The 19811-nt window shown below is 38.9% G+C and overlaps 1 protein-coding gene across 1 annotated transcript; it reads right to left on the bottom strand.

Moving 5' to 3' along the window:
- Nucleotides 1-5020: 5020 nt before the first annotated feature.
- Nucleotides 5021-17953, bottom strand: ptk6b (PTK6 protein tyrosine kinase 6b). Its single transcript, XM_056383798.1, has 8 exons — nucleotides 17328-17953; nucleotides 14163-14284; nucleotides 12234-12397; nucleotides 11407-11572; nucleotides 7623-7784; nucleotides 7159-7340; nucleotides 6915-7068; nucleotides 5021-5918 (listed from the first exon to the last, which is right to left on the bottom strand). The coding sequence occupies exons 1-8, from the start codon at nucleotides 17732-17734 to the stop codon at nucleotides 5737-5739; spliced, it is 1539 nt and encodes a 512-aa protein (XP_056239773.1). The 5' UTR covers nucleotides 17735-17953; the 3' UTR covers nucleotides 5021-5736.
- Nucleotides 17954-19811: the final 1858 nt, after the last annotated feature.

The following is a 19811-nucleotide window of genomic DNA, read 5'->3' as shown; positions in this document are numbered from 1 at the left end:
TGGCATTTCATTGTCACTGTCATTGTCTTCAATTCCTGCAGATTTGATAAATATCCAAGTGGGAAATAAGCTGTTAAAGGGCGAGTTCATTACCAGATTTTTGAACTTGTTTGTCCCGGTCTCCAATAACAACAACGTCTCCTTCCAGAAACAGTAGATCTGGATCATCCAGGAGTGTTAGCGACCTTTTTATTTGACACACAACTTCTGCATCTTAAACTTGTACTGGATATAATATTATATAAGATATAATATTTTCACTTGAAACCCCCAAAATATGATTCCATTACAGTTAAAGTTTGTTTGTGCTGAACACAACAGACACACAATACAAGTGTAAACTGCTTCTTCATGCAAAACTCACTTTGCACCACACATTTTAACTAAAGTGGTCCAACCCTGGTGTGTGTGTATTTTTTCCCCTCTGAGACTTCACCTGGTGTGAAGTTTAGTGTGTGTAAAGGTCACTCTGCATGAAGGGGAGGTGAACCTGGAGAGGGAGGAGGAGGAGGAGGAGGAAGAGACAGTCTGTAGGAAGAAAATAATGAGTCACCTCAGGCTGTTTTTAAACATGAACCAATGCTCAGTGTCATTTCACCGCTCAGTGTTTTGCTTGTGAGTCTAACTGTACTGTTGTCGCCACATGCAGGAATCAATATTTTAGGAATCGACTTGAAAATATCAACCACACATTCAAGGTGTCATCATGAATGTAATCTACGGTTTTGTCAAATCAGCCAATATCAGCACTTGGAGAATGAGTGTGACTCAGTAGGAAATGAAGTGAGATCTGACGAAACGAACCAGTTGCTGTTGGACGCACTTGATTATGAATTTGTTGTTAATCCGGTTAGTTAACAAACAGCATCTGTTTACATGTTGCTCTCTGTGTGAGTTGTCATGACAATGGTAATTTTTTTTTACCATTGTGTACAATATATGACAAAGGTCCCTCAGCCGGTAGTTGAATTGTGGATATTGTAGTTACGTGATTTGCACCTGAACCTATTGACTATTGTGGAGTCCCACTGGTTTGTTCGTAGGTGGCACATAATACAAGAGATTTAAGAGAATTTGAAAGATTTACCAATTTTCTTAGAGGTAATTTTCTATTAAGTTTCATCTTCGTCATCGTCATCAGGGTTTTTAGATTATATGACTTGATTTGTATATTTCAGAAGGGTCTTTGTGCAGGTCTATGTCTAGTATCGTTGTCTGTTGTTTCTGACAGTGTCATATCACCTACTGCTGGATGCAATATTCTCTAATCTAACATCTCCAAGACTGTCATGTCCCTTAGAAAGCATAGTTAGTTTGTAGTAAAGAATTGAGACACAGGATTACATTCAGCTTACCAGTTTTCCCGTAGTGTATATTCAGCCTAAAAAGTGTGTGTGTGTGTGTGTATGTATGTATGTATGTATGTGTGTGTGTGTGTGTGTGTGTGTGTGTGTGTGTGTGTGTGTGTGTTTGCTGCAGCTGCCTCAGGGTGAGGACAGGAACTTGAACTACACCGGATTTACTGGACGATATGAAAAAACACAGAATTTGGCTCTTCTTTCTGTTCAGAGGCCGAACAGTCCCAGAGCACACTCTCACAGGGTGTGTGTGTGTGTGTGTGTGTGTGTGTGTGTGTGTGTGTGTGTGTGGGGCGAGCGTGTGTGTCTGGGAACTGCTCCTGGCAACTTTGCAGAAATCCGACTCCATTAACCTAAAAACAGAACAGGAGAGACTGAGATGATAATTGTTGATTTTTAGACATCACTGGATTTGTGTGTTACATTGAACTGTTGTATGTGAAGAAAGAAAATGGGTTGTCGTGTTTCATTGTGTTGTATCTCTTTTGTGCCTCAAGAAAAGTCAAGAATGGTATAAAGTGAGGTTAAAGTGGCTGTAATCACTAACAGCACTGTGTTAAATTACACTGTGAAAGAGATCACTTCATGATCTCCGCTCAGCTTTACAGAGCTTTATACTGAGTGTCAGCTCATTGTTTAACCGTCTTTACCATCAACACTCTCACAGCAGCAGCTGTTTGATGATAAACTGATTATAATATTTTTAAATGATGGCACACGACATGATATATGTCCAAACAAGGAAGAAAACACACACACATTGTAATGTTAAAATGAGCGACTGTGAGGAGAGACATGTTCACACAAGACAAGGAAATTGTACAATGGAATTGAGGTCACAAAATCTATAAATGGTTTTGATTTCTAAAGCTTTTCAGTAATTACTGTTTATAAGTCTAATTTTTCAAATTTTTCTTTCTTTATTATTATTTGGGATGTATAAGTAAATACAACTAAGTGTCAGAGATATTTCCTCTCTCTTTTTAAATGAATGTTGTAATGTAATGCTGTGATATTATTTTTGGGCATATTGCCGAGCCCTGCTGTCCAGTTATTTTATTCACTAACAATTTCTTAGTTAATTTTCCTTAATTTTTTATTCTCCATATCTTGGTATGAAATTCCTTCATACTGTGATAGAGGATTTTCTTTTCCATAACAAATTTACAGTATTACACATGTGTTAAAAACATTTTGAATCTGACTTTCTAAAACCCTGACCACCGGTTTTGAGTGTCTGTGGGTCAGGGGGCGGGGCTAAAGGGTCCACATTGAGGACATCCCATGTGTCAGATTTTTTCCTGGTGAGGTCACAGGAGCCACTGCAGAGTAAACTCAGGCTTTATTTCTGACTGTCCTCCATTCATCTGGAAGAACTGGGTTAACTGGGCGACATGACTCTGCAGGACAGGAGGACAGGGAGTCCAACACACACATGGACACACACACACACATATACGGTTTCATACACTAGCGTGCCCTGGCTTTGACCCAAGAGACTTCAGTGACTGAGACAGGTGTGTGTGTGTGTGTGTGTGTCACCCACATGTGTGTATGCACGCTGTTTTGTTCATGCGTGTACTTCCTGAAAATGCTGTATCATCAATGGAATGACACAGAGCGCTCATTGTGAAGGACAAATGGTGTGTGTGTGTGTGTGTGTGTGTGTGTGTGTGTGAGAGAGAGAGAGATTTAGTAAAGGGCAGGAGACTGTGCAATGTGTATTCACTGCTGTGAAAAGTAAGCTGCAGTTTCATTCACAAAGCTTTTCCTAATTTTAATGCTGAAATGATCCACAAATTAAAAACTTATATTTATTGAGAGAAACCTTTAGAATCAATAGAGCTGTTTATTAAGCAGTGATCAGTTTCCAGCTTCTGACATGTTTGGATTTGTTGCTTTCCTCTGGTTTAAACTGTTGTAAACTGAATCTCTTTGGGTTTGTAAACTTTGGTTGGACAAAACAACCAATATTAAACCCTGTCACCATTTTCCTCTATTTTTAAAAGATAATCAAAAAGAATAAATCAACAGGTAAATTGATCATCATAATAATATTTTGATACAACCCTACTCAAATTGTTCTCATAAAGATAAACTACAGATTCTACCAAAATCAAACAACTACTGCATGTGGGACAGAGACTGAAAGTCAAACCATCTGAATTTGAACATATGGGTCAAATGATAGGTGCTACTGACCCAGTTAAACCCAGCAGCACATATGCAACAGCCACACACACACACACACACACACACACACACACACACAGCCACACACAGCCACACACACACACACACACACACACACACACGTACCTGCATATTGAAAGTGTCCTTAAAGGAGTTAAGGAACAAACATTAATAGTAATTATTATTATCATTATTGATTGATTAATTAATAATGAATAATTAATTAAATGATTGATAGACTTGCAACATAATTTCACATGAAAATGGCATAAAAACAGACTCAGAATACAAAAACAGTCCTATACAAACAACTGTACATATTTACAGCAAGTCACCTCCTGTTTCCACCAGGTTGAATGTGATTGGAAGTTTACATTCAGCACTGTCACACTTGTTTACTGTTTGTGTGAGGCAGGTTCTTTGATGAGCTAAACTTGATGTTTAAATGGGACAGTATAGTACAAGCTGTTTCACAAGTGCCTGCAGTAAATCAGTTACAAATCTGACACAAAGGTCTTAATAGACGTTTCATCAGCATCATAGATGGACAGCATTTATAAAATGTGGCCTGGAATTGAAATCAGTTTATGCTGTGTTGAAATATTTCCATGGGCAATGTCACTATTTTATTGAAGTCTTTCAGCCCTAGTAACTTAAAAAAAAAAGATCAGTACTCTGATGCTGATTGGATGAGCATACTTGGTTTTAAATTTTACCCTCAATCTCTCCCTTCAACTGTTGTCCTCCATGCTTACCAAAATGTTCCTCTTTGTCACAGTCGACACGTCAGTGGCTCTTAACCTGGAAGTTGGGACCCCCCAAACCCTATTTCTTGAGGTCTTTCCAGACAGTGAGAAAAATCAGTCTTTCTTTGAATTATGACGGATTCTATGAGGGATCACGCTGATCTGTGGTACTGATGCGAGTTACAGAGGGACAGCTCAATCAGAATGTTTTTGATTCTGGTTGATTATTTCGAGGCCCTAACAGTCAGAAGACTGGCTTGGTTTTGAGAGATAAAAGTGAACTGTGATGAATCAGTGCAGTAAAACTGACCTTTAATACCTTTAGTGAGGAAAAAAGCTCCTGGCATACTGTGACTGTGCTGCCCCTTAGAGGACAAAGACAAATATTGCAGACCCTGACACATACGAGATTGTTTTGTCAAGTGACGTTTCCAAACTAGATGCAAAATAAGCAAACCTCAATATTCACATTAACCCTCGACCTTTTAGTTGATACCGATGGTTGCTACACCCTGCATGACTTTTCGCTGCTCGCTGTGTGAACCATGCCTGCTTTGTGGAAATGATCCATGTGCGTTTGCTTGGATTAAACCCTGACAATATGTTGTAAAAACCTTCGTCTTACTTTCACATTTAAAAGTCTGTAATTTCCCTCTTGTTGATGTTCGAGCGCTTGAGTTTGTAAGGTTTTGTAAAGAAATCTTAACAAAGAGACCACACTAATTATTCTGTAGGAAATTATAACAACTCTCAGAACATTTTAATATTTCATCAAAAATTTAAAATACTCTCTGGTTCCAGCCTGTCAAATGTGACGATTTGCTGCTTTTCTCTGTTTTCATATTGTTTTATAGATAATGTTTACACTGCGTATATGGGTTTTGTTCTGTTGTTCGAGCAAAACAAAACATTTAAAGACATTGGGCTTTTGATGGGCATTGTTAAAAATTTTCTGACATTGCATATATCAAACAGTAACAGGTTCAGTTAGAAAATTTTCATTTTTGCATGTAACTTTTTTTTCCTGTTATCGATAAATCTGCAGATTGTTGTCTCGAATAACTGATTATTTGGTCAGAAAATGGAGAAAAATGTCCATCACAAAGCCAAAGCTGACATGTTTAATTTACATTTTTTCTTTCTTTCTTCTTTTTTTTTTTTTTTTGTCTTAACAGACAAAAACCCCAAATATATTCAGTCTACTATCAAAGAATTGTCATGAGATGAAGTGAAAAAGAAAATAATCATAAGTAGTGGATTGAACAAAATACATCAGGCTTTGCAGATGTGCATAGTGCAAACACACACATTCTGCAGAAAAGCCTGTACATTGTTTTACTCTCTGGTTTCTAAATAAGAGTCCTCACAATCCCTGCTGAGTGTCAGTCTCTGCTGCCCCCCTGTGGCGCTGAGCATGTACTGCAGGAATCAGGAGCAGGTCACTCCAGCTCGTAGGAGCTGCTGTCCAGTTGGACCCTGAGGGACTTGAACGGTGGCCTGTCATCTGGCTGGGCACTCCAACATTTCAACATGATTTGATAGAAAAAATCGGGGCATTTGGCTGGAGCTGGCATCCGGTATCCTTTGCTGACCTGATGGAACACTTCTTGGTTGCTGTAGGCTGAGGGAAAGAGCAAAGGATGGCGTGAAGGAGGTAAAGAAAGAGGATGTAGTTGGGACAGAAGTGCAGAAGTGCTGAGGTGAGGTTTAACATTAGTTCCCACTAAAACACCTGTAGATACACCTGGGGCCTTTCTCAGCATATTCTCCTGCAAACTTTAGTTCTGATGGTGGCGAGCTTGAAAAATTCACACAGCAACTACAGTGCTGTGTTTGGTTTGATGCGGTATATCTTCCAGCTAATGCAAACGTGGTATGAATCAAGATTGTGATCTTGAAAGGATTAACCGTGCAGCCCTAAAAAGACGACTAACCTTACAGTAGATACAAGTTGTCATGGTGTCCAAGGTGCTTGAACAGACCATAAGACTAATAATAAATGTGATGAGATAAAGAAACTTGCACTATTTTTACAAAAGGTGTTAGGGTATAGGCTGTAGGGAACTGAAAGTAAGCGACTAAGGTTAGCAAATATATTTAAACACAGTACAGTATACTTTTTGTGGTTTAGCAGAAATGTCACAGCAGCACACAGCACTGTAGTTGCTGCATGAATTTTTCAAGCTCGCTTGAGTTTGCAAATAACTCCTTTTAATGGCCAGTTGGAACAGGAAGGAATGGATGACTACTGTAAACAAAACTCATGTCAATTTACATATGGCAATGCAAGTATTGTTTTAAGACAGATTTAAAAAATGTGAACTTATCTTTTGGTTGGTTCAGTTGGACTACGAGAGTCAGTCTGATAGGGGTATGAGTTACCCTATGGTTCAAGGAATGCTGAGAACAGCAGATAAGTAAAATATTTTGTCCCGATGGCACTGAACTGGTGACATTTTGCAAACTTTGACCTCTCCAGGACGACATTCGAGAAATGTTTTCCATAAGGACTTCATCTCATTTCATAATCACCATTAATCATTAACTGAAAGTGCTTTAAAAGATATTTTTGAACTAAAAAAAAACCAAAAATAACATGTCATGTCATTCCACCAACCTGGGTAAGGAACGCCTCCATAGGTGATTATCTCAAAGAGCAAGATCCCAAAAGACCAGACATCTGACTTGTTGGAGAACTTTCCATGGCTGATGGCCTCGGGAGCGCTCCACTTGTACGGAATCTTTTTATCTTCTGTGATATAAAATGGCTCCTGGATGAAAAACCTTTTGTCTTTAAAAACTTCATTTTTTTATTTCACATAAGAGAATGACACAGAAACACTTCTTCCCTCCACACGTACCTTTATCACTCTGGCCAGTCCAAAGTCAGCCACCTTACAGATGTAGTCTCCTCCCACCAAGACGTTTCGAGCCGCCAAGTCTCTGTGGATGCTGTTTTGCTCCTCCAGGTATGACATCCCATCAGCCACCTGGGCACCCATGTCAATGAGTGACGCAGTGTCTTGAAGCTGCCCCTCCGGACCTGAGACAGAGAAAACAAACACAGAGAAAACAACAGAGAATCAGACACAACAAGAAACTTAAGGATTTATTGTAGGACTGCATGTTTTTCCTAATAAAATGGCAATTGGGTGCAGTTGAGTGCAGAAGTGAAAGAAACAACATCAAAACTGAGAGACTGACTGAAGTTTTAGATCACACCATGCTTGGCAAATAATAACTTACCATAACCGAATCTCCCCCTAACCCTAGGACATCAACTAATTCTTACTAAAGACACCATTAGAATAACACTGAGGTTTACTTCTGAGGAAGTTGAGCAGGCTGCCTTTCTCCATCAGCTCGGTGATGATGTAGTATGGTGCTGAGGCCGTGCACACAGCAAACAGGGAGATCAGGTGACGATGCCGGAGATTCTTTAGGATCTGGACTTCCCTCTGAAACTCACGGTGGTTCAACTCTGAATCTAGAGAAAGAGACAGAAAGAGAATTGAAAGGAATGAAGAAAGAAAGATGCAGATGAAAAAGAGGAACAGAGACAAAATAAGAACAGGGGAGGGAGAACCAGACAAACAAAACCATGGAAACCACTTTGAAATCTTGACCATTTGACAAATGTGACATACTCATCATAATAAAGGAACACAAACTGTGATGCTTACTAAATATACTCCAAGTCAGAGCTTAAAATGAAACTGTCAAAGATGTGATTTTCCGTGCTTTGCAAACATTAGGTGAAGAGAAATGTTCATGCATCACAATGATATTACAAGTGCAGTTTCTTAGATTGAATATTTATTGAATGAATGTATAGGTAATTCTAACAAGCCCACACAGGATTGTGCATAGACTCACATTTGTCTACGGAAACAAAATTGCTTAAAAACATCACTGATGTCGTGATACTGATCTGGTGGTGTTTTCTTTGTCAGTCTGGTTTACATGAATGAAAGGGGAAAAGATGCTGAGCTATACTGCCTTACAAAGGCATGACAGCAAGTAACCACAAAAATAAGTATAGATGCTTTTTTTGGAGGCCCTCTACCTATAAAAATCAGATACTGTACCCTCTTTGTTTGGACAATCTAAATGGCAACAAAGCTAGTGTAGTTGGCTTTTAGCAGGACAAAGCTATATGGCATTAGTCTACAGTTTTTATCCATTATGGTTAAATTTTACTTCTGTCTTTTTTACGTGGTTTTATATGGTTAACAAACTCAATCACTAAGAAGTCAAAGCATCAATATCGATATGTCAATTACAGGAGACTGGACAGAAGGAGGTCTAGAAATTAGCTGCAGTCACTGCGATTGACTTATTAGTAGGTTAATCAATTAGTTGATTGCTAATTTCAGTAACTGATTAATCATGTTTATTTGCCAACTAAAATTGTCACGCATTCTCTGATTCCAGATTCCTTTGTTTTATTCCATTGTAGATTGAATATCGGGCTTTTGGGCTGTTACAGTAAATGATGTTTGTTAGTTAAAACCGTTTTGATACATCATCATATTTGATGATAACTTTATGACAGTCAAACAAATGGAAACAAAGATTGAGGGTCAGTCTACAAGTGTAAGTGGAAACTGGGACTGAACAGAGAGACGGCGCACAGGGCATGATAGTGTCTGTAATACTGCAGTGTGGAAAAGAAAGACGTCTTTAGCAGTGTGAACGCAAATGCGTTCTGGCCACATTGAAAGGCCGCCTACTGTACTGACGTCCTCTGCCACAGTGAAAATATTTTACTATTTCAAATGGATAAAACCTTATTTCATTTTAGAGCTGTGATCAGCTGTTCAACCCCACTTTGCTCTGCTCTCTCTCTCACTGATACACACAAGCACAATGACATGTATGTTTATTTGCTTATAAAGTGAGGAAGTGAGATCCGATCACAAGTGCTCACTCGAGTGAGAAGAACCATTTTAAAGCCAGGTGTGAACTGACCACTTGTGATCAGATCACTGAAGACGCATGTAAATGGCAGGTCTGTGACACACACAGTATTGGTGCATTTATAAAAGCAATAGCCCATCTGAGCTACTGTTACAACATGTTTGGTCACAGCAACCTCAAATTGCTCCAGCTTGTTTATGTCATCAGCATGCTTTTGAAATCAAAATGACAAGTGGATCCTTGGTTTTACTACAGTGAACAGTACACTTAGTGTTGAGCTCGTTGATACTCTTGTGTACAGACTGCAGTTTTCGCTGCTTTGCTTCATGCTTCTGTAATGGTCACTGTACTTCCTGCAAGTGCTTGTTATTTTTGTTGTGAATGAGACCAATATATTGTGACTATTTAAATAATAGTGAGGTTAACATTGACACATGCTTTACACCAAAAAATTCATTTCTACTTAAAAAGAACAAAATTATGTAACTGATTGTTACACAACAGTCAATTTTGATGAGTAGTCCAAATATGTCCCTAAAATTCCACTGTAAAGATGACTGTATTGCTAGTTATGTATGACGAAGTATCAGTGGGGATTACCATGGTCATTCGCACTCTCATTCGGTCTTAACTGGTTAAACCACCTACAGTTTTACTCAAATGTGGTCTAACGTGTTATTGACAAAGCATATTTGTATTTTTCCAGTTTATACAGGCAGAAACAGCTGTGATTCAAACACCTGAGTCAGACCTTTAACCATTTACATTTGAGGGGTTTTAGGAAATATCATTGGTCCAGGATGGATTTAGCTTAGTTTTGCACAAATGCTGGAAGCAGAAGAAACAGCTGGACAGCTGCGAGTAGACATTAACACACAATGAGTCAGCTGATGCGTTAGCGACACAACATATTGTCATCTCCAACTCAGTGGATAGTTTATATAAAAGAATCCTCAGCAGTTCACTCTGTCACAGTAACCTGAAAACGTACTTCCTGGTTTCATGTTCTTGTTTGAAGAACCCCTGTACACCTGCTTATACATGCAATTATCCAATCAGCCAGTCGTGTGTCAGAAGTGGAATGCATAACATCCTGCAGACACAGATCAAGAACTTCAGTTTTTGTTCACATCAAATGAAAAGTGTTAGATTTGAAAAGCTGGAATCGGAGGGTGTTTTTGCTTGATAAAGTGACTTAAATAATGAATCAAGTCAAAATTATTGGCTCCAATTTTTTTTCATGTCTACTAACGAAAATAATGAAATAACTGTTTCACCACTACCTCTAATATAGTACATGCAAAGTTTTGTTGAGATAAACCTGGGTCAAAACTGGATTAACAAGGCTGTGCACATCAGTGGATCACAGACTCACTTCAGTCTGTGTCGCTGTGTCTCTATGTGCGTACTTCCATACCCACACTTCCTATTGCTATGAGTGGCTACGTGTGTTCACATTCACAAGTATACACCCAGCAACATGCAGTGCACTATAAGTATATAAGTGGTGCATTTAAAATGATCCACAAATTGAGTGTAAAGCGATGGACACTTCTCACCCTCAGTGGTCGCCATCTTAGCTTGGTAACGTAAGGAGGAGGATACATTGTTGGCACCTATGGTGGCTTAATTTCCATGTCACATGACACATGGGGCACGCACAGGAAAGTAAGACGTTTATTTTGAAGTCAAGTGAGCAAAGCAGGAGAGTGACAATCGCAGTCACCTGTTGCGTCATTTCCAGTGAGCGTACAATGGCAGTGTTTAACTGTGTACACAGTGTACTACATGTGAGTGTGACTTAAGTATCTGAATTGAGACACAGCAACTGTCTCTTCACTGGGTGGGAAAAAATTGCATTATTGTAATGAGTTTTTAAAGCCCCCAGTCTCACTTCTGTCAAACCTGCAGCTTCACCACAGTCCACAGTGGTCAGATCTTAAACCAGATATTTTTTCCTTACCTGTTCCTAAACAAAAAACACCACTTTATTACAACCCAGTGATCTGACTAGATCTCTCTAATGAAAATCAAAGATGAAAATGTATTTGGAGAAAAGGATGTTTCCCTCTTGATGTCGCTTTTGTGATTTGTGGAGCCTAGCATCAAACAAGTCCTCATAATAATCATAATCAGAAACCTATTTATTAAAGTTAGCCTTCCTTAGATCAGCAGAGATGATGAAATACCACTTTTGATGATCTTGATGGCGACATTGATGTGGTTTTTCCAGTGCCCCCGGTAGACATCAGCAAAGTAGCCACTGCCCAGCTCTTCCTCCAGGGTGAACTCTTCTTTCGGGAGCTCCCACTCATCCACCGTAAAATGATTCAAATCTGGGGTGTTGGGCTTTTTCTGAAGGAGGGAACACACACACACACACACACACGCACACTCTTTCAGGACACAAATACAGTAATACATCCCAATTTAAATGGGTATTGTATGTACCTGTCACACTCTTTGAATAGATTCAACTGTACGCTCATTTTGGAGGCTGCGGTTTGTGCTGCATTATACAAAAAGGTGTGTCTGTTGTTCGGCCTACCCTCATTTATTTGAATGGCTTAGACAAAATAAGAGGAACGCAAACACAATGCAGTTCAAAAGCACCACAGATCACATCCTTCAAAATGATCCAACACCTCTTTAACAAAATTTAAACAACTGAACATTGAAACCTTGATGAAGGAGGATTTATTGCAGGACTCTTGTGTTAGACTGCATTAGTTTTAGCTAGGTGTCCCTAATAAACTGACATTTGAGTGTACTGTCACAGGCATCTGGAACCGAGTGCTGCATTATAGTTCCCTGCCTACATCTGCAGCTGTATTTCATGATTTCCTAAAACTCATGCAAGTAAAAAAAACATGGAAGAACAGGATGCATCGGTAACAAATGTATTTGAGTGTGTTTTTTTTCTTAGGCGTCATAGCTTAATGTCCACACTTACTGTTCCTGAAATAAGAGGAACAAACATATGAAGCAAAAAAGACATAACCGCAGCTCGCCCTACCCTCTTGCAGGGGCTTCCCAGTAAGCCTGTGTTGTTCAGACTGTTGGTGCTGTAGTGATCCACCAGATTGATCAGGGAGCTGAAGTGGTGATTGTGGTCCGCATGAAAATTACCCTCATCTGTTTGGTGGATTTTAAAATGCTTCACCCGACTGCTTGACCTCACTGCAGAGAGATATATATACACACACACACACACACACACACACACACACACACACACACACACACACACACACAAAGACAGGAACAAGCAGAAGTGGTTAAGAAATAAAACCCAAAGATCCTCTTACATTTTTCTCAATTAACATTTGTTTTTTTAGTTATTAAATCATTGTCTAAAATGTGGCAAAAACATTCCCAGTATATAAGAGAAGTGAGAAACTGAGAAATACTGACTTCACACAGTCCAAGAGGAGCTTAATGTACTTCCATTTTTTCTTTTGTTATCAGTTTTTAAATGCTGTAGTTAAATATGTCTATTGGAAAGCCCAAAATTGGTTTGTCATTAAATGTTTCTCAAATGTTTATTTTAGATTAAGGTTTCATTTTTGCCCCTGACGATATTTCCAGTGGAGAAGAAACTGTAAACGATGATTTTGTGTTAGTGGTCAGACAAGTTATAAACAGACGAAAGCACCTTTTTGTTGAAGAGAAAACAAAGGTGAGCAGTGCAGACAGTTTTCATGTGCAATGTGGGATTATTACCAACATTTTGGGTGCTCTCACTTTAGGTTTTACCACCAAGTGGTTTAGATACTCTGGATAAACTAATGGTTTATACAGCAATGGACTTGGTGAGTGCACTGTTATACAATACAAATACAAATGACAGATACACAGTTATGAAAAGTTGTAATAAATCAGAATTAGCCTTCATGCAAATCTTTAAATCCATATATGGATAAAATCTTATTATATAATATGTAATTAGCACAAACTGAAGTTAATCCTGTGATAGACTGGCAACCTGTCGTGGTGTACCCTGCCTCTTGCCAGATGAATTATTGTATAATACTGTATTATAGGAGTATAATACGTCCACTCTGGAAGCCACTAGGTTATGTTGAAAGGTACGGATTAGTAAACTGCATGAAATGATGGCAAACACAAACACTGACATTTTCTGTGGTTACGCTTGTGCTGCTGCTCTTTGGAAGCGCATCAGTTCAGTCAGAGAATGTTAAACTGAATTAACACATTCATACAACTACCCATGTCTGGCAACGTCATTCCTTTTTCTACTTTTATTTGTGGTCTGATATCATATGAAATGGAAGGGCAGAAACATCAATTTTATGGTTTTATGGGTAGTTACTGTAAGTTCCAGACAATTTCTTGGCTGTGAGCAGTTGACCAACACTGTGACACATTAACACTGAAAAACAGGGGACTGCCATTTTTACATTTTTTTGTAGGATTAAACAAATGAAATATAACGTTTTAATGAGTGAGCTTTAGAGGTGCTGGTAGGTGGATTTTGTCACTGGGCGGAGCCTAGCTAGGTGTCTGCCCTGTTTCCAGTCTTTGTGCTAAGCTATGCTAACTGGCTGTAGCTTCATGTTGAACAAAGAGATGTGAGAGTGGCATCAATCTTCTCATCTAGCAAGAAAGCCAACAGGCATGTACAGTATTTCCCAAATGTCTATTAATTTAATTTAATGAGTGTAGTGTGCAGCGAGAGTTTCACTTTTGGCTCATGAACAGGGTCATTATGGAGTCTCGTTATCTGCCTTGTTTCTATATTGAGAATGTATATGTGGAAATCTCTTGTTAGCGTTCCTTGTTGGCTGGATGATCATCCAACAAACACACTCCCTTTCCTGTATCTCTTTGTTTGTTCTGTCTGTGAAACTCTTTGACACTTACATGATATGCTTCCTGTGCTCTTTTTGGGTTTTCTTCTTCACCCCTCCCCTTCTCGTCTTACCTGAAAGAACATATCCAACATTGTCTTTCTCACTGCGTCGGATGAGGAAAGCTCCCTCTTCATTTCCTGGTGCTAGCAGGTGGCTTTGTGCCTCAAAGCGATTCATTGTCCCAAAGAACCATCTGGATCAATATAGACAGAGATAAATCAAAGTAAATCTTATTAGGATGTGGTTTCATGGCTTCAGAAGCTTTCTGCCTCAGGTTATCATCACCTCAGCTATTAAATGCTGTGTTGAAACAGCAGTGAATGCACTGCACTGTCCTCTTATCTCTCAATCACATAAAATGTATCTTAGAGTCACAAGACGACGCTGATGTCAGCTGCAGAACAGTAACTCCAGTTAATCTTTGGTATTTCTAAGTGAACTTTGTCAATAATGCTTTTGTAATAATGTTTTATATCTCTGCCTTTTTGGTGAGAGACTTGGCTCTAGTGTAGACTTACAGCAAGTCTGACTGAATTAATATTTACAATTAGTCTATGTTGTTTGTGGAAATCCTGTGGCTGGTTTCACCAGATATTTTAGTCTTTGTGTTAATTTTGGTGTTCTGTGAACTAAGAGCGATATTTCCATGATGATGATGATAATAATAATAATAATAATAATAATAATAATAATAATAGGGGGAAAAGGACTACTGAGTCCTGCTTCATTAAGAATCAACAATATCTGAGCTCTGGTACAGGTCTGCACTGAGGCTTCCTGCTACAGGAATTTTATTTAGTACTTTAAGACTTATTGCTAAAGTTTTGTGGTAAAATGTCCTTATAACGGTTGCATGGTCAGCCATGTTTTTTAGTTTGAAAAAAAATGAACTGCAAATAAGAACTAGACAGATCAAGAACTCGACAGCTTTGTGCAACAGATGGATTTAGACATCTGTCTGAAGCCAGACTGTTAGTTTGATCTACGACATTGTAAGACATTGGCACTTGACTTTATTAACTTGTTGTACAACAACCTGTTAAAAACACATAATCTGACTCAAATTTTCTGACAAATTTATTGTGATCCACATTACTAGAGCTGAAGTAATGTCACTTAACAGAAATATAATCAGCAACCACTCTGATGAAAGATTGATAATTGAAGTCAATGTTCAAGCAAAGATATCAAACATTACCCACAATTCCAGGGCTTCTTAATTGTGAGGATTTTACTGCTTTTATTGTCTCAGGTAATAATAAGATCAATAGGTTTAGTTTTTGAAAAGCTCCTTGGACAAAACAAAGAACCTGTCATCTGGGCTTCAGAAAACTGTGACATAATAACTAGATAACATAATCAATAATGAAAATAATTGTTAGCTGCAGTTTTACACATTACCAGAGATGGAAGCAGAATAACCTACCTGACTCTTAAATACACCAAAACAAACCATTAAAATAATTTTTTTCAAATAATGATAGTAACTAATCTTCTTGGTATTGTATCAAGTATAGGTTTTTAACTGGATGACAAACAAGATAAGGTAATTTAGTAATAAAAAAGAGCAACTCTATAATTAATTGCAGCACCTGCTGACACGTACCCACAGTTTACACACTTCCCAATCTGCTGAAGCAATAAACAGATAGAGAGCGAGAGAGAGCGAGAGAGAGAGAGAGAGACAAAACAAGAAGTGGTGAGTGACTGTCATCATGTTTGTGTCCCAGTTTGCATCACTGCTAAGAGACACACGCACAGATATGGGACTGACATTATGAAGGGTGTTGGTGACATTTCTCACTTTTATTTACAGCTGAGGGCTGGGGGGTAAACTGTAGGCCCTGATGCAGAATAAGAAGAAGAATCAAAGGAGATATCTCATTGTATGAAGTTGTAACTTCATGCTCATTTGCTGTAGTGACAGAGGGAACTTAGCATAGCAGCAGGTTATGGGGAAGTCAATGCCTTGTTTTTTATCCAGAGCAGTTATGATAACACATTTCCTTGTTAACCTTAAGTGTGGTCAAAAATGAGGCTGAAACTTTCCTGAGCTGTAAACAAGATACTGATTAATGGAAGTGGAGGCAGAACAGAGGTTTCATCAAAACGGATTGCATTATGCTGCTGCAATCTATTATAAAATCACTGCAGTGAATTATAGATTGGAGATAGATTAGAGGCTGTACTTTCAACTGTTAAACTGTGTTTACGTGCAGAACAAGTCAACAGTGAATTGGAGCAGTAAGAAGGAGCGGAGTTGACCCACAGGTCTGCTGAAGTTGTAAAGTTGATAATGGCTGGAGACAAGCATGAGACATGTTTACAGTTAAAGAGTTGGGGAGACAGGCAATGGTTTTAACATGGGTCAGTTGTAACACTTCCAATTTCTCGTATTAGGAACAAGTTACAAATCACCCGATTCACTCTGTACATGTTCAATGTAGTCCTTACTCCACATGTGAGAAAGTAGCACCCTGTGGCAGACACAAATTTAGAAGGAAATAACAACAAATTTTGAGGAAAAAAGTTTATTTTTTACTTGATTCACTTTTGTTATAGCAGCCTGCTTTGTAGTTAAACTCTTTCAAACTTGTCATGTTAGATATTTTTCATGCTAGTTGTCAGTGCTAATGTTTTAGCTGTAAGTTAAGCAGTAGTCCATCACTACAAGTCTGGGTTAGTTAGCAGCAACACATATACACTGACTGACTGACTGACTGACTGACTGACTGACTGATACACACACTCAATACACACATGTTCAATTGTTGAAGCTGGTGAACACATGCACCTTTTGTTCAGTTTTATTAGTCTATTATTATCAAATGTCTTATCACTACCATGACTGATAGTGACTAACATAACATACTTGGCAGGCACATGCAAGCAAGCACGCACGCACGCACGCACCAATTATGTTAAAAAGCCATTTAAGTATTGAATAAAAAGCTTTCAATGTAAAGTTTTTGTTAGAATCCTTATATAATGTAACATTTCAGCCCAGGATATGTTACAACTATCCTGGACTATGGGGTGAATTGTAACATTTCACTCCTTGTGTTTGGGACTAGACCATGCATTTCTGTTTGTTGCAGATATAACACCTACATCATTTAATAGCAGACACGTTTTTTGAATGTACTGGCTTTAAAAGAGCTCCAAGATTCATTCAGAAATGTCAAAAATGTAACAACAATCCCCGGTCTCCCCTAGTTTGTTTCTGTAACACTCACGGTTGCATTCTCAGTGACTCGGCCCTGGCCAGGTAGTTGTTGGGCACTATCCCGGTGTCCAGGACTCGCCCGTTCTTATCGATTTTCCGCGCGGTCCACCAGTCCCCGTTGCGGCTGATGACGCTGAACAGATCCCCCTCCTGGAACGACAGCTCATCCTCGTGCCGGGCCTCAAACGGCCACACCGCCGTGTAGATGGAGCTGTGCTCGGGTTGTCTCTCCTTTGGCGGCGGCGCCGGGGTCGGAGGTCTCACCTCACCGCCGCCGTCACTGCTGCTGTCTCTTCCTCCTCCTCCTCCTCCACTATCACCACTCACTCCTCCTCCTGGAGAAGGCTTTTTGTCACTGAAGATCCTCTGCCACAGTGCTTCCAGACATGGACAAGCTCTCCGCAGACACTCACCCATAGATAACCATGAATAGCCTCCTTTACCCTTCTGCCTCTGTGCGCGTTACCAAGTCAGTCGACTGCACCTGTCGGACAGGTAGAGAGGTTGGAGCGCCAGGAATCCTCGGAATGCCTCAGAGAGAAATTGCGGTGTGCTGCAGGGTTAATCCTGCCTCTGCTGCGCTCAGACGACTGACAACAACTTCCTCATGACAGGCAATAATAAAATGCATGTGAACCCCGCCTATCTGACAGATGCCTCATAAATCTTACACTAGGTAATGGCAGGTGGATAACGCACATACTGTAGGATATATAGTGTTATGGTGCCATATGTTGGACAGATATGTAAATGGATGTAGTTGCTAGATGGGTAAAAATGCACTCCGTGACCACTTTAGTAGATACACCTGTAAAATCTAATCTCGAACTGAACTGCCTTATATTGAGAGATGTTTCTAATGTTTTAAATGACCAGCCACTATAGAGGTTTTACATCATAACTATATGAGGTAGCAGCAGATTTCCAAGACTGATGTACTGATGTGTTTTTAAGTAAAAATATAACTAGACTTTAATGGTTTCTTTATAATCTACTGTTAGAAGTATATAGACATGTTAGTGGCCAGAGGAATTATTTATTAAATCATATATAGAACAAGTGCTAAATAGGTAGGACGTGTCCATATAAGGAGGGAAACTGCTATGCAATGCCAACTAGCTTGTAGCTATTGACTCCAACAGTCTGGCAGTCAAATCCATGTGAATGATGCAAAAATGTTCTGTCTGAACACTTCTTAATGTTGAGCCACATGTGCTCAGTATGCGGAGAAAGCAGATGAAATAGAGGCAATAATGACACAATTTTACCCTGAGAGAAATAAATTCATTATTTTCCAAATAAAAGCAGAAAAGCATAGCCTTAATCAAAACTTAAAAATTAGTATAAGGTTTCATTCGCTCGGTTGAGCCGTGACGTTTATGCTGCTGTATCGTTTAAACATTAATTACAAGTCATTTATGGCAGCCTCCATCTTTATTGGAAATTTTTGACAATATTTTCCACTTAGTGAACAACTATAGACATGCTGTCGCTTGAATGGCTGCAAATGCACCACCGCTGGCAATTACATCAAAATAAAATCCAATATTAACACTAACATAGTCAATTCATCTCATTTTATATGGGGGGTACACTGTTTGTTTGTATCTGGTTTCTCTTGGTAATGAACTGCGACAAACACAAAACATTATGATTCACAAAAATTCAGGCCGTTAATCTGGTGACTATACGCGATTATCACTGGACCTCCTTGGAACAATGCACAAACACTCCCAAGTCCAAATAACAGGTGTTTTTCCTTTTCTTCTCATTCTGCCAACATTGTCTGAATGCAGGGTTGGCCCGTAGATGTCTTAGGCTCAAAACAGTACAGTTCGAGTAAACAATATTAGATTTAGGTTTTCCCAAAAAACTATTGTCCAAATGTAAGTATACGAAGTGACATACAGGGCATACTGTTGAGAGAGGCAGTGGGATTTTGAATGAGGCTTTCTTACATCTGGAACAGAACTTGGAAGTTCCAGTTCCTCTTCAGTCCTCTGATAAGTGTTCTTATGAGGTTCAAGAATCATTTAAACCAATAATAAAAGTAAGGCCTTAAGTTTTAACCCCAATGATATTTCCTCTTTCCCTGGAAATCTAGCTGCATGATTAAAATGTATTAAACGTATGTGTGACTCAATTTATTTACACTCCGGAGTGTTCAGTCTTTTAATTAGTCAACCAGTAAAACCTGGGTGGCAATGAAGACCTTAGTGGTGAAAAGATATGGATGTTAGTCATAAGCCTGCATCTTCTCATTCTTGGAATACATGGATTACATATTATCACTCATTTGACCAGATTGGAAAAGTCTTGACTCCATGAGCTGTCTTCATCTCAAACCTGTCATAGAATAGTAAAACATAAAAATCTTTAAAAAAGTAATAATACGTCATAGTATAATATGGCATAAAAATGTCAAAAAACGTCACAGTAGAGTAATGCATGAAAGTGTCATAAAATTTCATAGTATAGTATGGCATGAAAAAAT

This window comes from Seriola aureovittata, chromosome 9 (assembly GCF_021018895.1).
Source record: "Seriola aureovittata isolate HTS-2021-v1 ecotype China chromosome 9, ASM2101889v1, whole genome shotgun sequence".
Lineage (NCBI taxonomy): Eukaryota > Metazoa > Chordata > Actinopteri > Carangiformes > Carangidae > Seriola > Seriola aureovittata.
Note: the sequence above shows the minus strand (reverse complement) of the source record. Positions and strands in the feature narration are given on the sequence as shown.

Excerpts from the sequence above, each read along its gene's own strand:
- ptk6b (XM_056383798.1), bottom strand. The coding sequence starts at position 17,734 with ATGGGTGAGTGTCTGCGGAGAGCTTGTCCATGTCTGGAAGCACTGTGG. Across the intron at positions 7,785-11,406 it reads CATCAAGATCATCAAAAGTG|ATTCAGAGTTGAACCACCGT; the intron begins GTATTTCATCAT and ends CTCTTTCTCTAG. Across the intron at positions 7,069-7,158 it reads GACTGGCCAGAGTGATAAAG|GAGCCATTTTATATCACAGA; the intron begins GTACGTGTGGAG and ends TTTTTCATCCAG.